Here is an 18,891-nt window from a genome sequence, read left to right on the forward strand (position 1 = left end):
ATGATCTCAACGGATCGGATTAATTGGTGAAGGACGAGACGGGGTCGTTTGGTGTAGAAACAGGGTCGTTTGGTTTTAATGAGGGGCTAGGTCGACCCGGGTAAGCAGGTCGAGTTATGGGGTGAGATCGTGGACCGTTGGATGAGGATGGATGAACGGTCGAGATTCGCCGGTCTCGAAACGACATCGTCTGAGGCGTCTTTGAGAGCTGATGGTTTGGACCGGGTATAGGTCTCGTTTGGACCTTATTTTGGCCCAAAAGGGAATGGCCCAGTTCAAATTCCTTTTCTATTTTTTGTTCTTTTCCTTTTTCCTAGTTTAAATTCCGAATTTACAAAAAATCCTAAAAATAAATTATAAAATTAAAACTATATCACACAGACATTAATTGATTTTTAGCAATAATTAACACACAATATCATATATTAATTAAACAAAACCAGCCATTAAACGATAAAAATGACAAAATTACCAAAAAATAATATTTTTTGTGATTTTCATTCCAAATATGATTTAATTAATTCCTAATAGCAGAATAAAATCCTAAATTCATGCAACATATTATTTTTGTGTTTAAACAATCACAGACAAAACTACAAATAACTATCTGAAATGCCACACCGAAAAATTACTTACCAAGAAAATTTGTTTTATTTTTCAATTTCTTTTGGAGTAATTGTCGTGAGAGCAAAAATCATATGCTCACACAACAACAACCAAATATACCATAACAGGTCATTCATAGGCACCATACATAGCTCATAAATTAATTACTCACATTCCGACAAGGAGGTACCATAATAACTAACAAGAATCTAAAGCACAACACTTTAGCAAAAGTAAATCACTTTAATGAATTAAATATACTCTAGCATAAACTAAATCACTACAACAACTAAATATAATCTAGGAAGGACATAAATACTTGCTAACTTGTATTTAATAAATGAAATATAAATGTCAAGCCAAACCTAGGTTCACATACCTTGTTACTCAAATAAATAAGGATACTTCTTCCTCACATCTTCCTCGACCTCCCACGTAGCTTCTTTTGAATCATGATTACTCCACAAAACTTTTACTGATGCTATATCTTTTGTTCTCAACTTTCTTACTTGTCTATCGAGATTTTTTATAGGTACCTCTTCATAAGTCAAACCTTTTAATTTCTATGGTATCGGCAGGTATTATATGCGACTCATCATGAATGTACTTTCTAAGCATTGACACATGAAAAACAGGATGAATAGAGGACAACTTAGCGGGTAGCGCTAGCTTGTAAGCCACGTTTCCTTTCTTTTCTAGAATTTCATAAGGTTCGACAAATCTGGGGCTAAGTTTCCCTTTCTTACCAAACCTCATAACTCCTTTCATTGGTGAAACTTTCAAAAACACCTTATCACCAACCATGAACTCTAACTCACGATGCATCTTGTCAGAATAAGACTTTTGACGTCTCTGAGCCGCTTTAAGTCTTTCTCTAATTAGCTGAACTTTCTCCAAGGCCTCACAAACAAACTCCAGACCAATCAACGGCACCTCTGCTGGTTCAAACCAATCTACTGGAGACCTACATCTCCTCTCATACAACGCTTCATGAGGAGCCATACTAATGTTGGCCTGATAGTTGTTATTGTAAGCAAATTATATAAGTGGCAAGTGACATCCCAATTACCTCCAAAATCTATAACACACGCACGCAGCATATCTTCGAGAGTCTGAATGGTCCTTTCTGCCTGGACATCGGTCTGTGGATGAAAAGCGGTGCTTAAATTGACCTTGGTACCTAATCTTTTCTGAAATGCCTGCCAAAAATGCGCCGTGAACTGAAGGCCTCTGTCAGATATGATTGAAACTGGAGTACCATGCAATCGGACTATTTCTTTGATGTACAACTGTGCATACTTCTCTGCGGAATCTGTCGTCCTTACTGGTAGGAAATGTGCGGACTTTGTCAGTCGGTCTACAATAACCCAAATTGAATCATGTTTACGGTATGTGCGAGGTAGACCTACTACGAAATCCATATTAATCATCTCCCACTTCCACTGTGGTATCTCTATGTCCGCTAATGCTCGGCTTTGACTTGCTGGCAATTTAAACATTTAGCCACATGATCTACTACTTGTTTCTTATCTACCAATACAACTCTTTCAAATCTAGATACATTTTGGTAGCACCTGGGTGGATAGATTACCTCAAACTGTGAGCTTCCTTCATTATGGCCTTCCTAAGACCATCTACATCAGGCACACATAACCGATCATTCAACTTCAAAACTCCATCACTTCCTAGAGTGAAAGCAGTGATTTCTTTGCTTCTGACTCCTTCTTTTAATTTCACTAAGTATGTATCTTCGTCTTGCTTAGCCTTAACATGTGCAACAAGGGAGGATTGTGATAAGGCATAAGCAGTTATATCTCCTTCTTCGGTCATATCCAAACTAATTCCATCATTTGCTAGTTTTTGAATTTCTCGACCCAAAGATCGCCTTTGTACTGCAAGATGGGCCAAGACACCCATTGACTTCCTACTAAGTGCATCTGCTACCACATTAGCTTTGCCCGGGTGATAAAGGATATTGATGTCATAATCTTTCAATAGCTCGAGCCACATTTTCTGTCTCAAATTTAGTTCTTTTTGCTTGAAAATGTACTGGAGGCTTTTGTGATCTGTAAACACTTCAGAATGCTCGCCATAAAGGTAGTGTCGCCATATTTTTAATGCAAACACCACTGCTGCAAGCACCAAGTCGTGTGTGGGGTAGTTCTTTTCATGATTCTTTAACTGCCTGGAAGCATAAGCAATAACTTTTCCAGTTTGCATAAGAACACAACCAAGGCCCACTCTGGAGGCATCACAATACACTGTGAACCCACCCAAACCTGTCGGCAAGGTTAACACAGGTGCAGTGGTCAACCTCTTCTTTAACTCTTGAAAACTCTACTCACAACGTTTGACCATTAAAACTTAACTGCTTTCTAAGTCAACTTAGTTAATGGAGCTGCAAATGAGGAAACCCCTCCACAAACCTTCTATAGTAGCCAGCTAACCCCAAGAAACTCCTGATTTCGGTTGGCGTTGTCGGCCTAGGCCAGTTCTTGACTGCTTCTATCTTTTGAGGGTCTACTATTATTCCTTCACTAGATACCACGTGGCCTAAGAATGCCACTGACTGCAACCAGAACTCACATTTTGAAAACTTGGCATAAAGCTCATTCTCCTTCAAGGCCTGCAAGGCTATTCTGAGGTGTTTTGCATGATCTTCCTTGCTCTTAGAGTACACCAAAATATCATCTATAAACACAATAATAAAGGTATCTAGGAATGGCTTGAAAACTCCGTTTATGAGGTCCATGAATGCAGCTGGAGCATTTGTCAACCCGAAGGACATCACTAGAAATTCATAGTGCCCGTAGCGAGTTCTAAAGGCTGTTTTAGATATATCCTCTTTTCTGATTCTCAACTAATGGTACCCCGATCTCAAGTCTATTTTTGAAAAGTACTTTGCACCCTGAAGTTGATCAAATAAATCATCAATTCTTGGCAGTGGGTACTTGTTCTTAATGGTAACTTTATTTAACTGCGGATAGTCGATGCACATTCTGAGAGGCCCATATTTCTTCTTGACAAAAAGGACTGGGGCACCCCATAGTAAAACACTCGGTCTGATGAAGCCCTTGTCAAGAAGGTCTTTTAATTGTTCTCTCAACTCATTAAGTTCTACTGGAGCCATCCTATAAGGAGGTATAGATATAGGCTGAGTGTCTGGCATAAGATCAATGCCCAAAGTCTATGATTCTTTCGGGAGGAAGTCCGGGAAGGTCATATGGGAAAACTTCTGGAAATTCTCTAACAACTGGCACTGACTAAAGAGCTGGTGGTTCTGATTCTGGATTAATAATGTGAGCCAAATAGGCGAGATACCCCTTACCGATTATTCGTTATGCCTTAAGGTAAGAAATAAACTTACCTACAAGCGATGCGGAACTACCCTTCCACTCTAAGACTTCTTCATTTGGAAATTGGAACCTGACTATCATGGCATGACAATCTAACATGGCATAGCAGGAAGACAAACAATCCATACCCATGATCATATCAAATCCACCATTTCTAATTCTATGAGATCGGCTTTGGCGTTGCGACCTTGGATTGAAACTATACAACCTCTATAGACTCTGGTGACTTTCACTGACTCGCCAACAGGAGTAGATACTAGGAATGGCTCACTAAGTTGTTCAAGTTCTAGTCCGAGGTTAATTGCAAAGTATGGAGTCACATATGAAAACGTTGAACCTGGATCCATTATGGCATAAACATTATATGAGCAGACTAAAAGTATACCTGTAATAACTTCTGCAGATGCCTCTGCACTCTGACGATCAAGTGTAGCAAACAAATGGGGTTGTCCCTCTCCCTGAGTAACTCGGTCTGCACCTCTGCCTGCTCCATGCCCAGTCTGATTATGAGAACCACGAGCCTGAGGTGGTACAACTGCAGTAGCTGAGGAACTAGAAGGACGAGTTAATCCACCACTGAAATTACGTCGCAACTTTGGGCAGTTGGCCTTTATATGACCAATGTCTCCACAATGGTAGCAACCATGAAACCCGAACTTACACTAACCTGAATGTTGCTGCTTACATGTTCCACAAAGACCTTGCTGGTGTGAATGTTGCTCAGCATGACTCTGGCTATATGAGGATGATGTCCTAAAATTCTGATTCTGGCGAGACTGATTTCCATAACTCTGAGTACGTCTGAAAGAAGACCCACCACCTGACTGATGACTGGACTGAGCTGGTGCTAATGACTCCTTATTAGAGGAATCCCTTCCACCTCTGCTGGATGTACCATTAAACCTGCCCGTTGTCTGGGCTTTCTTGTTATGCTCTTTTTCTTCTCTCCTTAGTTTTTTGTCTTTTTCTAAGTGCTTGGCAAATCCCACAATAGAGGAGAAGGCTTTCATCCCTACTGCTACAGCTGATGTCGTATCCTTAATGTGGTAAGCTAAACCGCCAACAAACCTGCGAATCTTTGCTTTTTCAGTCTTAACCATGTGAGGAGCATGCTTAGCTAACCTTATGAATTCCATGTAGTACTCTTGCACACTTTTATTCCCTTGCTTGAGATGTTCGAACTCTGTAGCCTTAACTTCCCTATCCTCTTCTGGGATAAAGTTAGCATGAATGCCTCTTCAAATTCTTCCCAAGTAGGCGGACCATCATCTTCATCTCTTTCCTTTTCCTACATCTCAAACCAAGCGCCGACCACATCTCTAAGCTGGTAAGCATCTAGCTCCACAGCTTCATCATCAAATGCTTTCATCATTCAGAGGGCTTTCTTGACACCCTCTAGCCACAACATCGGATCTTCATCAACTATAGAACCATGGAACACTGGAGGACTCAACTTCAAAAATTCATTCACTCTTGAGGACTCAGAATTGTTCTGTCTATTTGATTGAGGTGGAATCTCATCTGTTCTCTCGTTCTGGTTGGCCATAATGGCTTTAAACATCTCCATATCACTATTGACAGCATTAAACATCTGACCCACCTCGGGAAATATAGTTGCCAGAGCTGGAGCTGTTGTTGGGGGCGGTACTGGATCCTGAGGTACTGGATCATCATGCTCCACCCCTTTTTCTTGTTCAACCTGGGGTACTTGGACTCCCTTTGTGGATTTTTCCCTCCTTTTCTGAGTCGAAGCCTTCTTAGTTCTATCTTGAGCCACAATAGTAGCGATAGTTTCTTGAGCAACATCCTGAGTGTCGGTGTCAGAGTTGCGAGTACGAGTCATTTCTGCGAGTTTTGGAGAAATGAATAAATTAGATAATTTCTTAGAGGTAGACTCTACTGCACTATCTAAAGTATCAAAAAAAAAAAAACTTTTCCTAAATGCTTGTAGCCTCCTATTTATAAGTATGGCGCGCTTCATACACATAAACAAGACTCTACTAACACGGCTTCATAAACCCCTAGGACTCTATAAACTTGAGGCTCTGATACCAAGTTTGTCACGACCCATTTCCTGAACAAGTCGGGACCGGCACTCGATCATTAAACATGACCGAGCGAACCATCTCTGCTTATCAAATCTATTATAACTCCAAACTTTATATGCAACAAGGCAATACTCTAATCAAATACTTTTGATTAATTTAAACATTTAAATAAATCAACTCCAAAACTTTATTCATAATAACCAATGAAATACTGCTAAGTTATTTTCAAAAATATTTGAATCTTAACCCAACGACTATGTCCATGAAGCCTCTACTGATAAACTGACGCACTGCTCAGGACATGAGATTTTCTGGCTAGTTCTCTAAGTAACAAAGAAATAACTAAATAAAGATGAGTCTAAGGAATACTCCACGAACAAAAGCGGAGCTTACCAATAGCACTGGAAGAGAAGGAAGTCCTAACTCATAGTTTGCTCGCCTGCAAATCCGGTTCCTACGTTGTACCACAGACCAACGTAGGTTCTCAAAAGAGAACGTCAGTATCATCCATTATACTCAGTGAGTCTCAACAACAGGGGGCGGAACTTTAATAACATATACATTATGAGCAAAGGTTCTAAATGCATGTAAAACATAAAGTTTATAAGAATAATTCTAAATAATTGCATAATAGTAGTTTATGAATATTCTAAAAGAAATTTTTTCTTTTTCTTTCTTATAAAAAAAAATACTTCACTTTATACTTTGGGAATTCCAACTATCTTGACTTAATTCTGTCTCAGTCACCATGTGATCTGCATGGGTTCGATCCCAATCTGATCGAATAGGCCCAATCCACGAGGTGCCACTCACTTCATGGTTCTCAACACTCATGTCTCATACCTTAGCATGGCTAAGTAAATTCTCAGCAACGATACCCTCGGCTCGTGTGCTCCCAACTTTGGCACAAGTAGTTTCAGGAAGTCAACGCCTTGGTCAGGACCCTAGGTCTGGACGATGACCCCTTCTCAGAATAAAGGATACTCCCAAAAATCTTTTATTTCTAAAACTTCTTCTTGTGATTATGCAAGTCTAAATCTTTTATACATACGCATACCGGTATCCTTAAATATAAGGCATGACATAAGAATGAAATAAACATTCAAATTATTTATAAAGGTTCTTGATCCTTCATGAATTTTCAACATGAAAATGGCATATAAGAATAACACAAAAATCTGGAATTTATGCACATATATCCATATAATCATCTAAACTTTAACTAGAAAATAATTCTAAGCTAATAGGTACTTACTACTCTAATTAAATATATATTAACTCTTTTATGCAATTCATCAAACACCTTGTGTGCGTGCTTTTGTGAGTTAAACCACTTTAGTAAAGGGTTGTATCAGTTCCCCTCAATTTCTCCTTTCAAGCAACAATGTAAGTTCTGATTCTTGTAATCAACTCAATGATCAAATACTACAATGATAAGTCACAATAAGTATCCAACTTCCCAAAAGCATTAATCTTTTGTCAACTCTAAGAACTTTAGGTTCAACTTCTAAATTTCTATGTTTTGGGGTGAGGTCTTGTTCTAACAATCCTTTATTGCCTCTAACAACCTTAACCCATCATAGCAATTCAATAAAAATGAAGAATTTATCTATTAACACCAAAAACTTAACTCGTATTTGATGGGTGTTCTTGAGGTTTTGTAAAACTTACCTATGAATTTACCTTATTAGGGTGTTAGATTCTAGTATATAATGATGTTATAGCTTACAATTCCGTAAAAAGAATTACCTCAGTCGTTGCCTAAAGAAGGTCATGCGGAATAGCTCTCAATGACTGATACGTTGCTTTGTTCTTGCTCCTAGACCTCTCGTTCTTTTCCAAAGGTTTTAAGCCTTTTTGCCTCTACGTGACTAAACAGAACCAAGTTCTGTTTTGCTTAAGGCTTTAAGCCTTTTGTTTCCCAACATGGGCTTTAGGCCCTTTTTCCCTTCTTCTTTTTTAAACTAGTAATTAATGATATTCACTTTTAATAATTAAAATTATTAATATTTTCCTAATTGTATATCTAATTATTTAAGTGTATATATATATATATATATATATATATATATATATATATATATATATATATATATATATATATATTTCACTATAGGCAAGATAAAAATAATAGTAATAATAATAATTTAGTTCTATAATTAGCGTATCTTGAAACTTTTATAAATTTGAGGAGTGTTACAATCTTCCCTCCTTAAAAACATTTGTCTACTTAGATTGGGCTCATGCAAGTTGCGAAGTTTCCTGATCTTAAAAACCAATCGAGGATGTCAGAATTAGACAGTCAACAACATTCAAGGGAAATACCAAGGTGTACAGTCGAGAATCAGCTTTTACTCCTCGATATGTCAAACAACTCCTTAAACAACAAAATACCTCCATGTCGATTCCAAAAGTTGATTCTTTCAAAGTACTAAATCTAGGTAAAAACAATCTAAGTGGAAGTATTCCTGATACATTTCCGCTGAGTTGCAGTTTACAAGTTTTAGACTTCAGCAGCAATATTTTAGAAAGAAAAGTTCTGACATCCTTGGAAAGATGTACATTTTTAAAGGTTTTGGACGTTGGAAAGAACAAGATTCGAGATACACTCCCATACATGTTGGCAAAATTACCTAGTTTGCATGTCTTAGGTTTAAGGTCGAATAAGTTCCATGGGAATCTCCAGTTTCCAATAGCTAATCAAACGTGGCCAAGACTTCAAATTGTAGATATTTCTTTCAATAATTTCAAAGGAGCTCTGATACCACAATACTTCTCAAACTGGGAAGGCATGATGTAGAGTAGCAATCCAAAGCCCAAGCACCAGTACTTGAATGTTGAAGATTTAAACATATATTATCAAGCTAGAATGGTTGTAGTTCTCAAAGGTCGGGAAATGGAGATTGTGAATATTCTTGAAGCTTTTACATCGATTGATTTCTCTTGCAACAACTTTCAAGGGGAGATACCTGAAGTAGTGGGCGATCTCAAATTGTTATATCTTCTTAATTTATCACATAATGCATTGACAGGAAGAATACCAAAGGCCCTGGGAAAGTTGAATCAGCTTGAATCCTTAGATCTTTCAGTCAACCAGTTAAGTGGGAAGATTTCGGACGAGCTTGTAGGTCTCACATTCCTTTCATTCTTGAACATATCTTTTAATCAACTTTCTGGTAGGATTCCAAGAGGCAATCAATTTCATATGTTCTCGGTAGATTCCTTTGATGGGAACACGGGGTTGTGCGATTTTCCTTTAAAGAAAACATGCAGTGGTGATACCAACGTTAATGGATTGTTACAACCTAACAACCATTCTGAACATGAAATTGATGGGAAGTATATTATAAGTTTTGCCTTGGGATCTTCTGTGAGTTTTAGCATCATAATCTGGCTTCTTTTGCATAGCCGAAGATATAATGAATTCATTGATAGACTTATTTTCAGAATTTTTGGTCAGCACAAAAAAGAGTGGCAGGATTAAAAACAAACTAGCTCTTTTACTTTATTTTGATTTTGCTGGCTAGCTGCTTTCCAAAATTGGAAAATGAACTCATGAGGAAAATGTTTTCCAAAATAATTAAGCCAACCAAACATGGGAAAGTTGGAAAACATTTTCTGGAAAATATTTTTCTTCGTACCAAGCACACCCTAAGACAAAAAATTTACAGAACAAATCATGAAATATCCTATAAAAAGGAAGTGTACACACTGAGGGATTTCAAGGATATTTACAGGATATCTTGCACTCACTTTTCACTCACAAGTCACAACCAGACGCCTTCTCTAAAATTCCACTAATTTCCACACGCACCTTATAAAATGTACAAATCTAATCCTGTAATGTGTAAACCAATAGATATATGTGTCTCGGGTCGCCAAATGAAATGCCAATGCGGAAATCTATGAACTTAACGACTATGGTCAGTTTTGGGAAGAGTGGTTTGAGAATTGATGTAACATGTTATAAATTAATTGTTACTCCTCGCGCTCCATTGACAAAACCAGTTGGTATTGTTTCTTGTGGAGTATCTGAGCCATGCCAACCATGTCTTGTGGGATCATATTTCTCGCCATCGCCCCAAAGAGCATAGGCTTCTTCTCCATGTACCGCGTCATCCCCAATCATTAGCTGCTCATCTGACATTCTTAACGGGATAAACAACCTTATCGCGAGTAGTATTATTGTCGTTGCAACTATGTTCCAACCAATGATAAAGAGAGCTGCAACTATTTGCTTAAGGAAAAGCATTCCACCACTTCCACCATAAAATGCACCCCTTGTGTTACTTACTGGAAGAATAATACTACAAAGACTTGGTTCTGCTAGAAGACCAGTTAATAAACCGCCTAAAAGTCCTGCTACAGCGTGTGTGTGAAACACAGCCAATGTATCATCCACCTGTTATTATACAACAACAAAGTTATCAACATTGAGTTTATCATATTTCCAATCAAATATTTGCGACATTAATTAATTGGAAATTGTACGATTTGGTGTCAGCTATGCTCGCTTAGTTATACAACATTTGATGTCTATGAAATCTAACACGATCACAGCCGAAAAGGAGGAAACTAATGCTAATATGAGTGATCATGCTTTTTTTTAATCCGGAAACTAGACATTAAAATTGCAACATTATGGTATCCTTTAACAAAGGCAAATTTACTTTGACAGATTCCCACCAATTTGCAGATAAAAGGTCCGATTCTTGTCTGCACGCCGAAAGACTACAAGGTTATGAGCAATTAGACATTAAGCAGTTCACACCTTAAGTAAAAAATGACACCTGTAAAAAGGTTAATCTATATAGGATCGACTAATATATAGCAGAAACTCTAATTGAGAGTCACGCCCTTTTTTTCTGATACAAAATATAATTAACGTGGTCGGCAGGATTCGAACCTGCGCGGGCAGAGCCCACATGATTTCTAGTCATGCCCGATAACCACTCCGGCACGACCACTTGATGAACCTACACGCAGATTTTCTTCATCTTATCATATTTGATTGGAAATATGATAAGATATTTATTTTATGTATTTTTTTACCATAATCCTTTCTACGTACTATGTTCTAAAGTGTGTTTATACATATTCAATGAGTTTTTTTAACACAAATACAAAATTTAAGCAAAAGTTATTAGATTTTGTCGAACTCGTAGCTATAAGGTTGGCTCCGCCCTGTTCACACGTGAAGTACTTAATTAGTGCTGACCTACTTTTCTCCTTCATTCGAGTATGACTTGTTAAGAGTCGTAGGAACAGAGGAAGGTTAGATAGCAACTTAATTTGACATAAAGACTTTTCAATTTCAACAACCATATATGAATACAACTACCAACTCTAAGACAAGTCTTTATTTTATTTTTTTCAAGGACAAGTCTTTAGAATGGAATATTAAAGTCTTTAATTTATTTTTTTCTAGGATAAGTCTTTAGAATGGAATATTAAAGCACAATATATAGTACCTTCTGTAGAAAAGTGGACTTTTTGTGGAGGATCATCATGGAAAACCATGGAATGCTACCTGAAAGTATTCCCATTACTATGGCTGCCCAAGCTTGCACCACTCCTACATCAACAAGCAATAATAAGAACATATTATAATAGCTTAGTTATCGTTTTTATCATGATATCAATTAATCTAATCATAGAGATATAGCTTTAATTACCTAATCTTATCGCGTGTAAATATCATTTATATTGTTAGTGTTGGAAAATTGCTATTAGGTCTGGTCCATCCATAAGGGGTGCTAATTAGCTTGTTAACCCATTAGCTAGTTCTCCTCCTAAAACCTATATAAGCACTACTAAGGGTGTTGAAAGGGACGCATTTCACTAGACTAGAGATGGCTAGGGTTAGATACTTTCTGCATTCATCGAAGAGATTTTTAGGTTTTGGAAACAAGGGATTTCATCCGTTTTGAGGATTCCCATCGACCAGTAATTAATGTCGTGGTTGCTACAGACGATCCGCTTAAGGAGAAGTCCGTGGGTATCCTAACTAGTATTTACGAGCTAAATACTCCGGTTAGTATATAGAACTTGAACTCGTCTTTTTTTTTTTAGCATCATAAAGAATTGAAATTACCTGCTCCAGGAGTTACACAGGCGAGGCCGGTCATCATTCCCTGAACAGCTCCAATAACTGATGGCTTGCCAAAGTAAAACACATCAAGGGTTGTCCAAACAAGAAGACTAGTAGCTGCTGAAATATTTGTGTTTAACACAGCCAAAGGAGCAGCTACATTTGCAGCATTAGGTGCTCCTCCATTGAAACCTGACCAACCCATCCAAAGTAGCCCTGCTCCTGCAAGCATAAGCAACACATTGTTTGGTGGAAACCTTTCCCTATCACTCTTCAATCTTGGCCCAACCTGAGATCAATATATCCAACCGTTTGAGTAAGATAACTAAAACAAGATTAAGAAAGAACAATAACAAACAAACAACAACAACAACAAATCCAGTGATTTCTCACAAGTGGAGTCTTGAAAGGATAAGATATACGCAATCTTACATTTACCTTAAAAGAGCAGAGATGATATTTCCGACAGACCCTCGGTTGGAAAAAGGATGAAAAAGAGTAATGGCAAGAAAGAGCAATAACACTAATTGGTAAATTTTGGAACTTCAAAAGTGTATGACTCTATTCTTTCACATATATAATTGTTGGAGGAACATATATGGGAAACAAGATTAAGATGAGGAGTCAATTTCGACAACAACATATCCAGTGTTATCTCATACTGTGGGGTCTGGGAGGAGTCAATTTCGAGATGAACAGAATCAATTACTTTTAGTTCGAACCATGTATACTTACATACGATTTTTTTTAAAAGCGTACTCATATAAGAGATCATGCCAGTGGTGATGGAGCATGAGATCAACAGGCTGATCTGAAGCATTTTCGGAGATATATATGTAAAAAGTCACTAAAATTTCAAAAAAAGAAAAATTGAACATATTATTATCAAAATGTAATATGTTTAGTCGTAGAACTAAAGTTAAACTCATCAAATTTAAATTCTGAAGCCGCCTCAAATTCATTCCCGCTCCTAATAAACCGATCACTCCGACATTGACTTTAACTTTTGGATCTGTTTCTCTCAAGAAAGTGTAATAACATGGTAAAACAGAGTTTTATAGAAGGAATCAAGGAAAGAAAAGACAGAAAAATACCCAATAAGCAGCAGTGAATCCAGAAATTCCAGCAGAGAGATGAATAACATAGCCACCAGAATAATCAATAACGCCCCAATGATAAAGAAAACCACCACCCCAAAGGCTAAAAGCTCCAACCGTATAACAAAAAATAAGCCAAAGAGGAACAAAAGCCATCCAAGCTTTAATATTCATACGACCAAGAACAGAACCAGCTAATAAAATCATGGTAATTGCAGCAAAAGTGAAATGAAAATAAACATGTGCAGCCATAGGATAAAAAGGTTCAAGCATAGGAGATTCAATATTCCCATTGCTATAATAGTGTGTTGTCTCAGGTACTCTTGCACGTCCGATTAAGTACTTTTGGCCTAAAGCAGGAGCGCCTTTTGCCCAGAAGGGTAAAAGCTTATCGCCAAAAGCGATACGATAGCCAACTAAAACCCAACAGATGAGAACTGCTGCAAATGCGTAAAGAGCCATGAAAGCTGAGTTAACTGCCCATTTTTTCTTGACTATGCTAGCGTAAAGGATGACGAGTCCGGGCATACTTTGAAGGCCGACGAGGGTCGCGGCGGTCATTTGCCACGCGTTGTCGCCTTTGTTTAGCCATGGAGGTACTGCAGGTAAATCTGTTTGATAAGCTCCTGGTATGGACATGGCTTTAGTTTCAGAGAGGCCTAAATAATTCTTGATGAAATTGATGCTGTTTATGTCTTTTCTTCTGTTTTATATAGTATGGTATTCAACGTGTTGTTAGGTGGAGAAACTAGAGTTGACCAAGTTTACACTTGTTGTTCATAAGTTTTTTTATATCATTAGGTTAATCAAATTATTTTACAATAAGGTAATTAGTTAAACAAAATTCTTTTTTTATAGCATAATAATAATAATAATAATAATAATAATAATAATAATAATAATAATAATAATAATAATAAATAATAATAATAATAATAATAATAATAATAATAATAAAGAAATATGTATATCTTAGGGCACCTTGTTAATGTATATAATTTTACTACCTATTTAATTTTTCCATTCCAAGTAAGTATGCATATAGCAAGCCAAAACAAACTTTGTATTGCTGGGATCAATTAGTGTTTAAATTTTTTATATTGTCATCAGATTAAGTTAACCTTTTCATTTTCCTTGAGTGTATTTGTAAGCATCATGTCTATTTTTACAAGGTAAAGGTAATATCTGCATACAGAGGCGCATACACCTTATATTATGCGGTATCATGAAATACCGCTTCGTCGAAAATTTTTATTAGTTATGTATAAGAAAAATAAAAATATTAGGAATAAATATAGAAAATGACACCGCTTACAACTGCAAAAAGTTATTTATTTGTTCATTTCTTCAAATTGTGACACCGCTTATAAAAAAGTCTGCGTACACCACTATCTATATATACACTACCTTTTTCAGATCTCACTTGTGTGATTATAATGAATCTGTTGTTGTTGTTTTCATTAAGTTAACCTATGACATCATATACCTTTTCACATCAATACAATATGGTAACTTGCAACAAAATAACAACTTGTTTTAGCAAGTTAGGTTGCAAATATAAATAGTGTATGTAAAATTATATATAGAGGAAATTGGTAGATAAGTAACTAGAATAAGTTTAGAAATTGGTGAGAAAGAGTGATGAAGTAGTCGTGGACCCTCACTGCCACGCAGACAGGTGTGGAGTTGGACTACTTAATGAAAGCAAAATGTGAATGAAAGTGATGAGGAAGCTTCAATTTGAGAAGTCAAATTTTGTACATAGCTTTGACTAGTCTTATAGGGAACATTCCAACTAGTTATCCTGTGCCAACAATTGAGTAATTGATACTGACTTGCGTAGACTTTTCTCATTTTGAAATATTATAACTCTTGTTTTCTAATTACATAATCATTAAAATAGAGCATGAGATAAGGAAAATATGAGGTCATACGATTATATTTTATTTCGAGATAATAGAAAAGAGAAAAAGTTATTATCGTAAGAAAAATAAAAGTGGTATGTGACTTTGGTGGAATATATAGTACTCAATATGTTTGAAAAGTTTTCTTCTGCAGTTTTACTTTGCTTTCTATATGCATTTAATTTTCTCCGAATTAGGTACCTAGTCCTCTTTTATTTTATATCTAAGTGTAAATTATAAATTTTGAGCCGACATAATCAGATAAGAGGCGTATCTAAGCACGACATGTATATAATTGTGCTCGACTCATTTTCACAAATATAAGACTAAACAAAACACCTAAAAGTAGCTGTTCTTCTCTTCTTCTCTTCTAGGTGTTGGTAATTATTGAATAATCAAAACGACAAATATTGATTATTGAATGGTTTGATTGGAGTTAGATGATCATTGAATGGTTTGTGATTCGAGGTGCTGTATGTTTTGGTGGTACGTATGGTTTGATTGGTTGTTAATAAAATTATTGGAATGATCTCCGTACATAATATTTTGCTGAATTTTCGACGTGAACTGAAAAGCTAATAACACTCAAAACAAATTGTAATATGAGCCTAAAACCCTAGAACAACCTTTATTGATAATCTAAAACCGTAAACAAATTGTTAGGATCCTAAAAAGGCCTAAAATCACTACAAAAGAAAAAAAAACATTTAACACATATACTTAAACCGCAAAACAAGATTCATTTGTGAATAGTTTGTGTTTATCGTGTTGATGGATTTTTTGGTGGTGTTATTTGATTGGTTGATTATAGAATTTTCGAACTCCGGTCCGGATAGTACAAAGAAGAGAAATTTTCATAAAGCACTATCTTTTAGTAGTAATTAGCCGTCTATAGATATCATTTGCTATACTGCGGATTATAGATACTTTTTATGTGGTTATAAAATGTATTTGATGTGTTTAAGCTATTGTATTCATGAATACAGTAGCAAAAATAGGCGTGAATCAGGGAAGTCCAGCTAATCAGTTGTTGTATTCGAGTGTATTCGACTGTATTCATGGAGTGAAACATGGGATTACAGCTGGACAGATTATTGTATTCGACTGTATTCACGGCGTGAAATAGGGGATTACACTGTTTTTAAAAGGGAAAGTGAATCAATTAACATAATAGACTCCTAATATAACTCAACAAACTCAATTATAACACAAAAAATTTGTATTTTCAGTTATAAAAAAGATTCTCAACAAAAAAATACCCCAAAAACATAGCAATCTTCAGAGAAATTATATAATACATCTTAATACATAAATTATACTAATTAAAAAAAACTTATGAATACATTCATGGCATATAGAGAGACAGTGAATACGATGAAATACATAGAATACAACGGGATACATTGAAATTCAATGGAAAAAAAGACAGAGAATACAATAAAATACATGGAATACATCGAGATACATTGAATTACAATTAAAAAAAGGCGGCGGAAGGATCATTGAGGAGGTTAAAGACTGCTTGTGAGAGGGTGAAGAGGACTCTGTCATCGACTGCACAGACCACAATTGAGATTGATTCTTTGTATGAAGGTATTGATTTTTACTCGACTATTACTAGAGCGAGATTTGAGGAGCTGAACATGGATTTGTTCAGGAAGTGTATGGAGCCAGTGGAGAAATGTTTGAGGGATGCCAAGATGGATAAGAGCAGTGTTGATGATGTGGTTCTCGTTGGTGGATCAACTAGGATTCCCAAAGTTCAGTAATTACTTCAAGATTTCTTCAATGGGAAGGAGCGTTGTAAAAGCATCAACCCGGACGAAGCAGTATCCTTTAAAGAGGGTTTTAAAGAGGTTTTTCAGCGATCGAAAAAACAACCAAAAACGGCGGCGGAAGGATCATCACGTTGGTGTAAAGGGAGGGGAAAGTGGAAAGGGATACAAAGAAAATCGGTGGAAGGAGAAGGAGATCGGAAATTTTAATGGGATGGGGAGAGAATGGGATGTATCAAAGTAGAGAGAGAGAAAAAATAGTGTAACTGATTAGCGTATTTAGTGGCTTAGAGCTAGGAGGTAACCAAAATTAAATATTTTCTATAAACCTTAAAGGTATCTATAGAATATAATTTTTTTAAATGGTATTTATTTAAAATAAATAAGGTGTTAACATTTGCTATAGGAGGTAAAAATTCCTACAAAGAAAAGTGGTCAGCCCATATGATGTGGGGAAATAGTTGGAGTTATATTGGGCCCACAGCTGAAGTACCCAGTGAAGCAGCCCATTAGAATTAGAAGAATTAACCAAAATAGCTGCCCACCTGACCGTAAAAATTGTAGGAAATCTTACATAAATATCCCAAATAAGTTCCAACTTACAACCTCTAGCTATTAATCATAAACTTATCAAAACTAGTTAAACACATATAAAAATTAAAAACCCAAATAAATAAGGCTTTTTCTCTCCAAGAATCACACGAAAAGATCTTCTTCTATATTTTAAGTGTGACTAGCAACATTAGATGCAAGACGGAAAGAAAAGTTCATGTTTGATCGAGATAACAAATAAGGTAATGAAATACAATGTGTATTTATATATTTTCGTGTGTGTGCGCGCGCACACACACAGACATCACACACAAAAACAAGATTCCAAAAATCTAAGCGAAAAAAGATCGTTTTTAATGTTATAGTTAAAATTCATTGAACACGTACAGATGAGTCAATATACAAAACTTGAGAAAGATTGGATTGATTTGACATCAAAATTCGTAGTTAAAATCAAGTTCCAAAAATTCTTCTGCGACACAAGTATTAAACATGTATCGCATGTATCTTACACACATGTATACATGAATATACATGTGATACACATTTGATATATATATATATATATATATATATATATATATGATACACAGTGTGTTACATATATTTTTTCATGTCCATCTTCTACTTCGAATTTTCAATTCAAACCACTTCAAAACTCCACCAAATCATCTCAAAATTAGGATTCAAGCTCCTTATGATGTACCCAATCTATTCTAATAACACTCACTCAAAGAAAGCAAAAATTTTGACAGTTTTTGGCTACAAATAACAAATTGGATAATATTGATAATAGTTGGCTAATATTAGTAATATTTTATGAATTGGCCAATTTTTGTAATGAGCTACTTATAAATAGACATAATTGGTAGTTTTCCAAAATTGTACGGACACCCTATTTGGTCACCTCTATTTAAGTTACCCACAAAAACAAAATTATTTACCCTTGTCTACCTATTTATTTTTCTACCCATAAACTAATTACATTTCCTACCCATAGTAGGTTTTGTGGGAAATTTTTTCTTTATTCTCCAATTCTTTTTTATTTCTATGCTTCTTTTCTTTTCTTTTTTCTTTTTTTTTCTTTTCTCCTTTTCTTTTTTCTCATTTTCTTCTTATTTTATTTTTTCCTTTTCTAATTTCATTTAACTTCTTTTTTTTTATATTCTTTTTCTCTTCATAATGTAATTTCATTTACTGTTTTCACTATTTTTTATTATTCTTTTTTTTATTATTACTAAAGAAAAATTAAATTGTGTACCAATTAAATGTAGTTAATACAACCAAAAAATATTAACTAACATATGATACCAATATAGTATATAGCTATACCAATAGGGTATACAATTGTACGTAAAGAGTTAAAAAAAAATTAATTCAATTATTAAACTGAAATAATATCAGTTGCCAATAAAAATTTCAAAAAATTCTAAAAGAATCTAATTGTAAGAGTATATCGTTA

At 35.6% G+C, this 18,891-nt stretch overlaps 2 protein-coding genes and 1 non-coding gene across 3 annotated transcripts; 1 reads left to right on the top strand and 2 right to left on the bottom strand.

Moving 5' to 3' along the window:
- Positions 1-8,879: 8,879 nt before the first annotated feature.
- LOC142181029 (uncharacterized) lies at positions 8,880-9,494 on the top strand. The gene has a single exon (XM_075253139.1). The coding sequence runs from the start codon at positions 8,880-8,882 to the stop codon at positions 9,492-9,494; it is 615 nt and encodes a 204-aa protein (XP_075109240.1).
- Positions 9,495-9,674: 180 nt separating this feature from the next.
- On the bottom strand, positions 9,675-13,912 carry LOC107805306 (ammonium transporter 2). Its single transcript, XM_016629315.2, has 4 exons — positions 13,196-13,912; positions 12,105-12,390; positions 11,482-11,585; positions 9,675-10,412 (listed from the first exon to the last, which is right to left on the bottom strand). The coding sequence occupies exons 1-4, from the start codon at positions 13,835-13,837 to the stop codon at positions 9,975-9,977; spliced, it is 1,470 nt and encodes a 489-aa protein (XP_016484801.1). The 5' UTR covers positions 13,838-13,912; the 3' UTR covers positions 9,675-9,974.
- Positions 10,896-10,977, bottom strand: TRNAS-AGA (transfer RNA serine (anticodon AGA)). The gene has a single exon. It is a non-coding gene; the product is annotated as a tRNA-Ser (tRNA).
- Positions 13,913-18,891: the final 4,979 nt, after the last annotated feature.

Source organism: Nicotiana tabacum, chromosome 5 (genome assembly GCF_000715075.1).
Source record: "Nicotiana tabacum cultivar K326 chromosome 5, ASM71507v2, whole genome shotgun sequence".
Lineage (NCBI taxonomy): Eukaryota > Viridiplantae > Streptophyta > Magnoliopsida > Solanales > Solanaceae > Nicotiana > Nicotiana tabacum.